This window comes from Petaurus breviceps, unplaced genomic scaffold (assembly GCF_028583685.1).
Source record: "Petaurus breviceps papuanus isolate PSGF00001 unplaced genomic scaffold, PetGlider_PUasm1.0 90822, whole genome shotgun sequence".
Taxonomy (NCBI): Eukaryota; Metazoa; Chordata; class Mammalia; order Diprotodontia; family Petauridae; genus Petaurus; species Petaurus breviceps.
In genome coordinates, this window is record NW_027187351.1 from 4,210,056 (window position 1) to 4,222,103 (window position 12,048).

Consider the following 12,048-nt stretch of genomic DNA (forward strand, 5'->3'; position numbering starts at 1 on the left):
GAAGGTATCAGAGGTGAGATTCAGATCCAGGCCTCCTGGTTCTAAGGTGGAAAGAAATAGTGAAGCCAAGGTGAAATAAAATAATCAGGTCATTCATTTAATAAATATTTATTAAGTGTGTAATAGGTACCAAGCAAAGTGTTAGACCCTGTAGGAAAAATAAAGATAAATAAGTCACAGGCAAGGACCCGTAGGAGAGATAAAGCATGTACACAAATAATTTTAATTCAGATTGTATAAGTGAGGCATAACGAGCTTGAGAGTTGATAGGAGAAGGGAGGACATTCAATTGGGAATAAGAATGAAGGAGCTGGGCCTGGAAGAAAGGGTCGCATTTCAGCAGGCAGAAGATGGCCTGCTGAAGATTTCAGATGGCCCAGGAAGAGTTGGAATTCATTTCAGGTGTAGGGAACAGTGTGTGTAAAGATATCATGGCAGAGAAGATGCAGAGGGGCAAAAAGAACACTGACTCTGGAGTCAGAGGACCTGAGTTCTTATCCTGCCTCTGATGTTTGTTACCTGTGTGCCCTTGGACAAGTCACTTTCCTTTGATGTAAAATGAGGGAGTTGGATTTGCTGACTTCTGTCCCTGTAACAGCAGCAGGGATAAAAGCTGGGATCCGGCCATTCCGACTGGGTGCCTCCCCACAGAACAGAGATCCATCGGATCATAGCTCAAGAGCTAAGAGGGATCACAGAAGCCAGCAAACCCAGCTTCCTCATTTTTATAGAAAAAGAGAATGAGGGACAGCAAAGTTAAGAGGGAGGAGGTGCATCACAGGAGAACTGGCCACAGAGCTAGCAAGAGCCAGTCAGTACACTTTAAAGGGACATTTGACTTCTGCTCTTGCCCTTCTCTTCCTTTCTCTGGGGTGCATGGTGTGGAGCTTTGTCGATCTTCCCGCAGGGTGGGGGATAGGAGGGGTGGATAAGGATTTATTACTTATTTATTTATTCCTATTTATTCCTCCCCCCCACCCCCAATAATGACAGTTGCTTAACATGGCATTTAGAAGATATGTTTCCTAGATCAGTTTGAGCCCGTCTGCCTTTTCTGCCAACTGAGGGCTTTGTCATTCCAAAGGTCCAAGTCCCTCAGGGCTGAGCACATGTCCTTCAGTAGTGTATGTGTGTGGGGAGGGACTGGGGAAGAAGTGCTCCACTCCAGTAGTTCTTCTCCTGATCCAGTCCTTGCTACACACTACATACACTAATGATGGGTCTGAAAACTACATCATACAGGCAGTGGTTGAAGACGAGAGAAATATATTGCTTGGAAAAATACAAAACAGAGACGTTTTGAGTATTTGAAGGGCTGTCACTGTCATATAGAGTAGGGAATAAATATCTCTTGAGAACTAACTCAAAACCAGTGGACAGAAGTTGAAGAGAAATAAATCTTGGCTTGAAGAAATTTAGTAAATAGTTAACTACTGTTCCAGCTGTTACTCAGCCCACATCATTCAAAGTATTTGGGGAGATGCTGAACGTTCATGTTTTAGAGGTATTTTAAAAGGTATTTTTATATTTACAGGAAGCTTAACTACACCTCTGTGGTCTCTTCTAATTCAGAAATTCTGTAACTCTTCTATGGCAGTCAAATAGTTCTTCCTTTCCTTTATAACTCGGTACCAGTGGATGGGAAAAGCCCTGCACTTGACATTGAGGCCCTAGGCCCAGATCCTGCTTCTTGCACTTGTGTGCCTTTAGGCAGGTCCTTCCACCTCTGGTTCATCATTCCCTTATCTACAAAATAAGGGGGCTTGACTAGGTGGCTTCCAATCTCCATCTGAGCTTCAAACCTTTGATCCTATTTCACAGTAAGCAAATAGTTCTTGGGGTCTGCCAAGAATGGTGCTAGATTGGTAGCTTTTTATGTATGAAGGGATATTTTTAAACCATTAGGTAGAGTTTTTACATTTTTTTGATCCCTTAAATTATGATCCCAGTCCAGTATGTGAAAATACATGAATGATCACTTAAATGCCAGACATTTTGCTAAGTATTAAAAATACAAAGGCAAAAAGTGAGATAGTTCTTGCCCTCAGGAAGCTTATGTTGTAATTGGGGAACATAATACATAAAGCGGAGTGGAGGCCAAGGGAGGGAGTTTTGGTCTGCTGAGTCACAGATCCATAGGGCATTCAATTGACAAACTCATCCTTGAAGAGATAGCACTATTGATTTGATTATTGGGCTCAGAATGGGTGGGTACACAGACATGGCAGCAGGCAGATGGCAAGATGGCGTGGGTAGATGACTGAAGATGAAGTATGCTCTAGAATTTGGGGCAGCTAGAATTAGTGACTAGGTCAGTTTGCACTCCTTAAGTCACCTATCAAGAGGGATGAACTCCAAAGATGAGTGGATTCACTTTTTTAGAGTTTGAGGTCATAAATTTGGGAGGTCTAATGTGGAGGAGGTCAGGTATAGAGAGGATAGTGGTGCAGATGGAGAGGAACAAGACAGCCCTGCAAGGGACAGATGACAGGATGGTCTGAGTAGGACATGAAGGTGAAGCTTTAAGCTGTAAGAAGTAAAGAAGCAGTCAATCAATTAGCATTTTTTGAGCATCTATGGTATACCAGGTATAATGCTAGGTATGGAAGTAACAAAGACAGGAATGAAATTCTATTGGGGGAAAAATGCATACATAAACAAACATATAAAATAAACCAAGTGTAAGGTAATTTCCGTTGAGGAGAAAGAGGGTGCATTACTGGCTGGGTGGATTAGGAAAGGCTTCAGGTAGAAGATGGTACATGAGCTAAGGTTGGGGAAAAAAAAAAAACTAAACAACCAAACTAGGGATTCCAGAAGGCAGAGAAGATCAAGGAGTGTATTCTAGGCATGAGGTCAGACCATGAAAAAAAATGGGCCAGGGAGATGAAGGAAGAGCCAGAAGGTAAGTTTAGCTGGACCTTGGGTTGTATAAAGGGGAGTAGTATATAATAAAGCTGGAAAGGCAGAGAAGAACCAGCTAGTGTTTAAATAGGTGCTTAAGCACCAAGCACAGGTGTTTTTATTTGATCTTAAGGTAATTCTCTAATTTACAGAAAAGTTGCTGACCTTCATTAATATAGGGGATTCCTCACCTGAAAGTTCCCTTTACTAAAGAAAACATAGGTCCTGTCCTATCCTTAAAGGTAAACATTGAAGTTTATTGAGCAGGGGAGTAACGTGTTCAGTGACTGTGCTTTAGCAAAAATCACTTTGGTGACTATGCAAAGGATGGATTAGAGAGGAGAAAAACTTGAGGAATGGAGATCCATTAGTAAACTATTGAAATAGTCTGGATGAAGGGTGATGAGGTCCTTAAACTAGGGTAGTGGCTATATGAGTACAAAGAAGGGGATGGTGGTGAGAGATGATACAGAAATAGAATCAGGATTTGCTCATTGATACATGGGTGAATCAGTCAAGAGTGAATCTTAGGTTGCAGAGCCAGGTGAATGGAAGCACGCATGGTACCTTTAACAGAAGTAAAGAAGTTCAGTGGAAGGGTGGTTTTGGGAGAAAGATAATGAATTTCTGTTTTGGACATGCTGAATTTGAGATTCTGATGAACCAATTGACTTGAAATGTCCAATAGGTACTTGGTGATGGAGCTAAGGAAAGAGACTAGAGCTGAATACATAGACTTGGGAGGCATTTGCATAGAGATGATAATTAAATCCATGGAAGCTGATGGGAGAGTATAGACAGAGAAGTGGGTGCAAGCCTGCAGTCTTTCGGGTGGTATGCCCAAAGTTAGGATGCAGGATATAGAAGAAGATCCATCAAAGGAGACTAACCTTAGATTAGACAGATAGGAGGAAACTTCCCAAGTATAATGCGGACTGACTGATGAAGGAGTCTCCATGAGGAGAGGTTAGTCAATAATGTTAAATGCTGTAGATGACGTCAAGAAGGATTAAGACAGAGAAAAGGCCATCAGGTCTGGCAATTAAGAAATGATTGGTAACTGTGGAGAGAACAGTTTTAATGTAATGATGAAGTCAAAAGTCATATTGCAAAGGGTTGAGAAGTGAGAGAGTAAGATAAAGGCAAAAAGAAGAATCATGCTAATATAAATAACTTGGTTCATAGGTAGGCTGTGGCTAGGACAGGACAAAACCTTAGGAGTTTTAATTAGCCTTTTAATTGAACCAAATTTTCCTTCTAAACTCATTTCAAATGCCATCTACAAAAAGGCTGTCTTTTCCCCATTACTAGTGTCTTCCTCCTCTACATTCCATTTATTTTACAGATATTTATCTATGCACATGTTGGTGCCCCCAGTAGATAAGAAGTACCTTGAAAGCAGACATTATTTTATTTTTGTCTTCATATCCCCAGCACCTGTCAGTACCTGGCATATATTCATATCCCCAGTACCTGGCACATAGTAGGCACCTAATAGTTGCTTGATTATTGAAAATCAGTTTTTCTTTAACTCTTCCTTTTGTTTTTCTGTCTCTCCATTTTTACATTAGAGGGCTTCCCTCGGTGTGTCCTGGAAATTTCTGATCAGGATGTACTAGAATGGTTCACTGCCAAAGATTTTGCTGTGGGTCAACCTGTTACCATACTTGGACGGACTTTCTTCATCTATGATTGTGACAAATTCACTCGAGAATTTTACCGAGACAAGTTTGGAATTCCTGAATTCTCACGCATTGATGTGAGCAAGAAGCCACCACCTGTCATAAAACAAGTAAGGGCATATCAGTCTTGGCAAGATGAAAACAAACTTTTTGATGTAGAAATTTAAAAGGACTTTTAAGATTTTAGGCCACCAGACCCTGTCAAAAACCATCAACTTAGAAAGTTTGAAGTAAAAAGAAGTTTATGCATTTAAAATATTAAGGATGTGATGGAAAAGAGAATAGCCTTTCATTGGTATACTTATTTTTTTGTTAAGAAGCTAGCTGTTCTGCTGCTATTCATTCCTTTCAGTTGTATCTGACTTTTGCTGACCCCATTTGAGTTTTTCTTGGAAGATACTGGAGTAGTTTTCATTTCCTTTTCCAGTGCATTTTACAGATGTGGAAACTAAGGCAGACAGGGTTAAGTATTTTGCCTAGGGTCACACAACTAGTAAGTTTCTGAAGCTAGATTTGAACTCAGGTCATCCTAACTCTAGGCCTGGCACTCTTATCTACTACACCACCTAGTTCAATGATATAATTCACCACAAAAGTCCATGTTGAAGTAAAAGTTCATGGTTCTTTTAATTCCATGAAAATTAATGGAACAAAATCAGTGCTTTATTTTTTTTCATTGCATATTTGTTAACTTTTTATATTCCCCAAGATACTCTATAGCAAGGCTTCTTAAACTTGATTCCATGAACTTTAATAGATAGATGGATAGATAGGTAAGTGTCTTTACAAGTTCTTTGTAATCCTAAATATTTTGTTACATGAATAGATTATACCAGAACGCCAGAAGGGCTTATGACCCCCAAAATGTTAAGAAATACTGTTTTACAGCTTGTTGTCAGTATTCCCAAATGGATTATGAACTCCAAGAGGATGGGGCCATGCCTTCTGTTTCTAGGCACTTGGTTGCCAGCATAGGGCTAGACAACATGTCAAGTGCTTGTAGGGGTTTCACATTTCCTTCAAGAAAGTCAGATAGCATGTTTCCATGAGTCAGACTATCATAGCAAGAACATATCCCTGGCTGTGTGTATAGCAGTGAATTATATATTTTGGGATATGAGATATCCATGAGAGGTCATTTTACTCATTACCTTAAATCTGGAGATTTTTTTGTCCTTAAAATCCAGAAGATAAGTGTCTGCTTCTGAGATGGTCTGATACTGAATGCTTCTAGCCCACAATGATCTCTGTTCGAGAGTCAGGAGATCTGGGTTCTAACCCTAAGCTAGATGTGAGATATTGGACAAGTCTTCATCCCTCTTTGGATCTCTGATTCACAGTTTGTATGATAAGGATATGAGTTAGATGTTCTCTGAGGTCCTTGCCAGCTCTGATGTTGTTCTTCTTCTTTTTTTTTAATTTATTTTTAGTTTACCACATTCATTTCCACAAGATTTTGAGTTCCAAATTTTCTTTCCATTTCTCCCTTCGCCCCACCCCAAGATGCCATACATTCTGATTACTCTTTTCCCCTGACTGTCCTCACTTTCATCACCCCCCCCCCCCCATCTGCTTCCCCCTTACTTTCTTGTAGGGCAAGATAGATTTCTATACCCCATTGCCTGTCTATGTTATTTCCCAATTGCATGTAAAAACAATTTCTAACATTTGTTTTTTAAAACTTTGAGTTCCAAATTCTCTCCCTTCTTCCTTCCCCATCCACCCTCATTGAGAAAGCAAGCAATTCAATATGTTCATGTGAATATACATGTGAAGTTATACAAAACACTTCCATAATAGTCATGTTGTGAAAGACTGGCTATATTTCCCTCCATCCTATTCTGCTCCCCATTCTATTTTCTCCTGTCCCTGTTCAAAAGTGTTTGTTTCTGACTACCCTTCACCCAGTCTTCTTTCCCTTCTATCACCCCCCCCCTCTTATCCCTTTCCCCTTACTTTCCTATAGGATAAGATAATGTAGCGCCAATGCAATATTTACAATACCCATGATCATGATAAAGACCATGACTATAAGTATTGCATAACGTTTGATTGCAAAATGTACCAAACTCTCCAGATAGAGGACAGAACTGAAGCATTTATTTAGATACCAGAAAATCAAATCCCAAAACCAGTAAGCTGATTCCATCATAGTACCAAAGATATTCAGAAGCCATAATAACACTGAGAGCCACAACATCCTTCAGCCTTCCCACAAACCAATACAAGATCACTATTTACTCACAAACCTCTCTTTCTCCTTGCCTGAGCACCTCTCTCTCCCACCATCTGGCTAGTTCTGACTAGCTTCCTGTGGACTCTGCTTCCCTTCAGCAACTCCTCCCACCATAGGCTCCATGTGACTACATTCAGCCTATCAGGGGGCAGAGTTTACTTTCAAAGTAGGGGAGGTCTTCAGACTCCCCCCTAGGTCTATTAAGGGGCAGGGAAGGTCTTCAAATTCCCATTCCCATTACAGATACCCAATTGAATATGTATATTATTCCCTCCTTAAGTCATATCTGATGAGAGTAAGGTTTCCTCATTCCCTCTCACCTCCCCCTCTTCCTCTCCATTGTAAAGACTTTTTCTTGCCTCTTTTAGATAATTTACCCCATTCTATCTCTCCCTTTCTCCTCCCAATATATTCCTCTCTCACCCCTTAATTTTATTTTTTAGATATCATTCCTTCATATTAAACTCACCCTGTGCCCTCTGTCTATATATGTATGTAAATACACTAATATATATTATTAATACTAATACTGAGAAAGGTCTCATGAGTTACAAATATCTTTCCATGTAAGACTTGCCCAAGGTCACATGGCTAGTTTTGTGTTAAGGGATTTTGTTCAGCTGTTTTTCAGAGACACTTCTAGGAACCTATAAAATTCAGACTATAGAAAGGCTCTTCCATGGCCTGTGACCAGTTCATATTTTTCTTGGAGGTTTTCGGTGTTAAGAGCTTTGACTTTGCTGTCTTCTTCTGATTCTATAGTCTGAATTTTTTTACTCTGTTTCCTCATTTTCTTTTTTATTCTTTTTTTGGAGGTGAGAAGTCAGGGCAATTGGGGTTAAGTGACTTGCCCAAGGTCACACAGCTAGTTTTGTGTTAAGTGTCTGAGGCCGGATTTTAACTCAGGTCCTCCTGACTCCAGGGTCAGTGCTCTATTCATTGCACCACCTAGCCACCCCTGTTTCCTCATTTTCAAAGCCAGACACTTCATTTTCTAAGTCTTTGTCAAGGTAGAACTCTGCTTCCAGTGGGAGCAGTGGGTAGGGGTGGGTGTACTGTCCCAACAGAGACACTTCTAGGATGGGATTTTCCCACTGACCTTCTATACTGTCTTTGGTATTTGTGGGTTGGGAAGTCTGGAAACTGCCACAGCTGCCAGTGATTCAGTCCCTGAGGCCTGCCCCAGTCCTTCTGTGCTGGGGCAGCATACGCTGGACTTCTCTGCACGCTTGGCCCAGTGTGATAGACCCTTCCTGTAGACCTTCCGGGCTGGAGATTTGTTTCACTGCTTCGTTTCATGGGTCCTGCAGCTTTAGGATTTGTTTAGAGTCATTTTTAACAGGTATTTGGAGGGCTTTGGGGGAGAGCTCAAGGCCATCTTGGCTCCGCCCAGATAAAAATCAGCCCTTTAGCGTTCCATTTAGGCCACATACCTTACAAAGCTTTAAAATTATGAATTGTATGTTTATTGGAAAAAGAGTATGGTGTGTGTATATATGTATCTGTGTATCTGTTTATATCTATATATAAATCATAACGTTACCATGATATATAAATATATATCAAGGCAGCATCATATTATAAAGAAAAAACACACTAGACTAAGTATACATTGTGCAAAGACTAGTTATGTAGTCTTGACTAAGTCAATTAACTTTTGTTTCCCCATCTTTAAAATAGGCTTGTTGATAGGTGCATTCTGCCTACTTTATCATGCTTTTATGAGGATGAGATTGCTCCTGTCCATTAGATTCTTTGAACTCCAAATCACTTTATAAATGAAAAGTATTGTTATTTTTACCACAAAAGTTTTCAAAAGGAAACTTGCTAATGAAATACATGCCTGTGTCCAAGAGATATGATAATTTTTGAAAGCAGCAGGATTTTTATTTTTGTTTTTGTGCCTGGTACAGAGAAGGCTTTAGTAAATGCTTGTTGCTTGATCAGTTGGCTGTACCTTGCCACCCATCCCTGAGGGCAATAGAAGCTTTTGAAAGGAAGTGGCTGGGGTTCTGTGCTAACACTTTTTTAAATCATTTTTTCATTGACTGAATTCTTGATTTTAAGTAAATGTGCTCATAGTACAACAATAGCAACCTTTACACACACACAAAAATCCAAACCCAAACTAAACTAAATTAAAATTCTTTATGACTATTTAGTGACCCCCACAAACAACAGAATGTATAGCAGTTAAGGTATCAATATTTTTCACGAGTATGTCATTGCATTATCTTTATAGATTAGGATATTGAAGGATAAACTACTTATTCAGGATTACATTGCAAGCTCCAAGTAAAGTTCTATTTAATGTTCATTATAGAATTACACAGTGAATTAAATGTACATGCAGTCACATCATACATTTGAATTAAACCATATTATTACAACGAAAATGTCTATATAACTAGCACTTGAGGAAGAATGGGAAAAGATTGAGAGCAGTGTTCTGTGTTTTCTTGGAATCCATTTCCTCTGAGCAAATGAAATTTCCCAACTCTAGAATCCCTTCCAGAGCTTGTCCTGTCTTCTCCCTACTTTCCCACTTCCTTCTCCCCTTCTTACTTATTTTTTAGGTGTAAGAAAGTGGGTAGGAAAGGGGTATGAGGAAGAACTTTTCCAGTTTTTTTTTCTCCTCAGACATTTCTTATGGTCCTCATTCTCATTCTTTGTCTTGTTATGGTAAATTCTCTTTGATGAATAATCTTATGCAAACATACTGTCTATTTCCTGCCCATGGAAACAGGGCATCACGGTCAAGCATACCTTGATAGTTTCTAACAGTTTTATTGCCCCAACTCTCTCTGCCCTCCTAGTTCAGAATTTTCCAATCCCTGATTAGGTCAACCTGGAAATGTATAGGATAAAAGTTGAAAGTTCCTGACTATCTTTGTATGTTTATATCTTTATATTAGTATTCTGATCATTCCCTCTAGAAGAGCTCACCTAAGCAAAACAACATAGCACAGAAAAAAAAATATTCAGGAAATTAGTGGAGGAAGGGGGATGTGAAACCCTTCAGATTAAATCTCCCTTTACCCCTCTCCCCTCCCCTTACTGGATTCAGAGTAATTCTTTTCATTGGCTAATTCACTAGAGAAAGGAAGAATTTCAATTGTGTTTTCTAGCTTTTACATTTTTTAAGTGCAAATTCTAGCTAAGTACACATTATAATAAAATTCTGCTTTAGCAAAAATTGGATAGGCTGTGGAGTTAATCATATTGGGATTGTGTGTGTGTGTGTGTGTGTGTGTGTGTGAAGTCTACTTAGAAGGATTAATAATAATTAATTGAAAATGACTTCTACTTCAGAACTCACATTTGAAGACTGCATAAAAGTGAGTAAATATGGAAAAACAACTTGTGCTTCCCAAATCAGATTTAAACCCTGGTTCCCAGACTCCAGATCCAGCACTCTTTCCATGAACACCACACAGATCCTTCATAGATTATCTTCCCAGGTTGCTGGAAGAACATAGAATTTCAGAGTTGAAAGGGACCCTGACTGGCCTACTGTCCAAAATATACCCAAAAAACAGTCACCACCGGAGCATACTCAACAAATCATGGTCATTCAATCTTTGCTTGAAGATGTCTGGTCAGAGTGGGGGAACCCACCTGCCAGATCTACCCGTTACACTTCAAGATAGCTCTAATTGTTAGAAAGCATATTCGTACTCAAGCCTCAATTTCTTTTTGTGATTTCCTCACTTATTAGTTCTTCCCATGGCTATCGGTGCACTGCTTGAGCTTTCTGTCTGTTATACCTAACTCTTGTTACATAACTGGCCCATCTTTTCAGTTCATAGAATGGAGATTCTTTGATAACAGTTATTATTTCATTTTTTGTCTTTGGATCACTGGAGCCTGGCACCATGCCTTGCATATGGCAGGCACTTAAAAATGTATAATGAATCACATATTTTTCCTGCATGATATAGTTTACACCATTTCTCATGCTCAAGTCATAATTGGCAATATGTTTCATCTTGCTTATCCCTACCATATGCCTCCCTGTTGCTTTTTAGGTCATAAGTAATTTTTATTCTTTGGAAATTGGTATTCTATGATTTGTAACCATATGGCATCAACAGAAGAATATTGGTGTTAAGAAGATTTTTTTTTTGGTTGGGGAGCAGCTTGGGATTATTGAAAGCCCTCTATAATTACCCAAAACAATCTCACCGACTCTCTTTCCTATTTAGTTTTGTGCCTACCTCATTGTCCATCTGCAGTGCTTCTGTGATATATGGGCTAATGGACTAACTCAGCAATCTTCCCTTCCAACTTCATGTCATAGATTGGATAGCAAACGGTCTTAATTCATTTTTTTCCCCGTGTGAATTTTTGGGCCAATCTCTTTTGAATGGTAATAAATCTAAGTGGCTTCCTCTGGGTCTTTTAACATCTTAACATTCACGGGTACTAGTAAAGCTCTCAATAACTCACCATTAGTCTGATACATGCAAAGTACTATGCTAGGCTCTGAGAATACAGATGAAAAAAACCCAAAACCCCAAACCTTCCCACCCTCAAGGAGTTTCCATTCTACACAAATGGGTATAATAAAAGGAAAACTAAAGAGAAAGAGAGCCCTAACAGCTGGGTAGAGAGAGCAGGGAAGGCTTCACGGAGCAGCTGAAACTTGAAGACAAAGATTCTGAGAGGCAGAAATGAAGTGCAGTCTAGGGATGGGGGATGGATTATGTGGGACACTGAGTTTTGGGAATGAGTAGTTGTCTAATTTTCTGGAAAATAGAGTTCCTGAAAGGGAATAGTATGAAATAAGGCTGGACAAAGAAAGCTGAGTGGGAGTGAGATTGTGGGAGGCCTTAAATGCAAGATTAAGTGGTTTTTTCATTCCTCCTAGATACAGTGGGGAGTCACTAAAGGTTTTTGAGAAGTAAAAAACTTTGAGAAGTAAAAAAAAAAAAAGGAACAGAGTTTTAGAAGTTTTGTGAAAGGTGAATTAGGGAGAGAGAACTAAGGAAAGGACTCGTTGTTAGGCTATTACAGTAGTAACAAGGAAAGATGTGAGGCTCTGAATTAGTGTAATGATTGTAAGAGTGGACAGGAGGAAATGCGTGTGAGAGATGTTTGAAAACCAAAATTTAGAAGACTTGGCAACCGATTAGAATTGGGGGAGGGATAAGAAGGAGGTGTCAAGGATGACTGGTATAACCTGAGAGGTTAGCCTGAGAGGATTGTATTCCCAAGAGAAATGGG

The 12,048-nt window shown here is 39.5% G+C and overlaps 1 protein-coding gene across 1 annotated transcript in view; it reads left to right on the forward strand.

The window, feature by feature from the left end:
• EFHC1 (EF-hand domain containing 1) overlaps positions 1–12,048 on the forward strand; it is an 89,104-nt gene that overhangs the window by 50,650 nt on the left and 26,406 nt on the right. Inside the window, exon 6 of the mRNA XM_069070590.1 lies at positions 4,476–4,696. Coding sequence (XP_068926691.1) covers positions 4,476–4,696 — 221 coding nt within the window. The remainder of the gene's footprint in view (positions 1–4,475; positions 4,697–12,048) is intronic.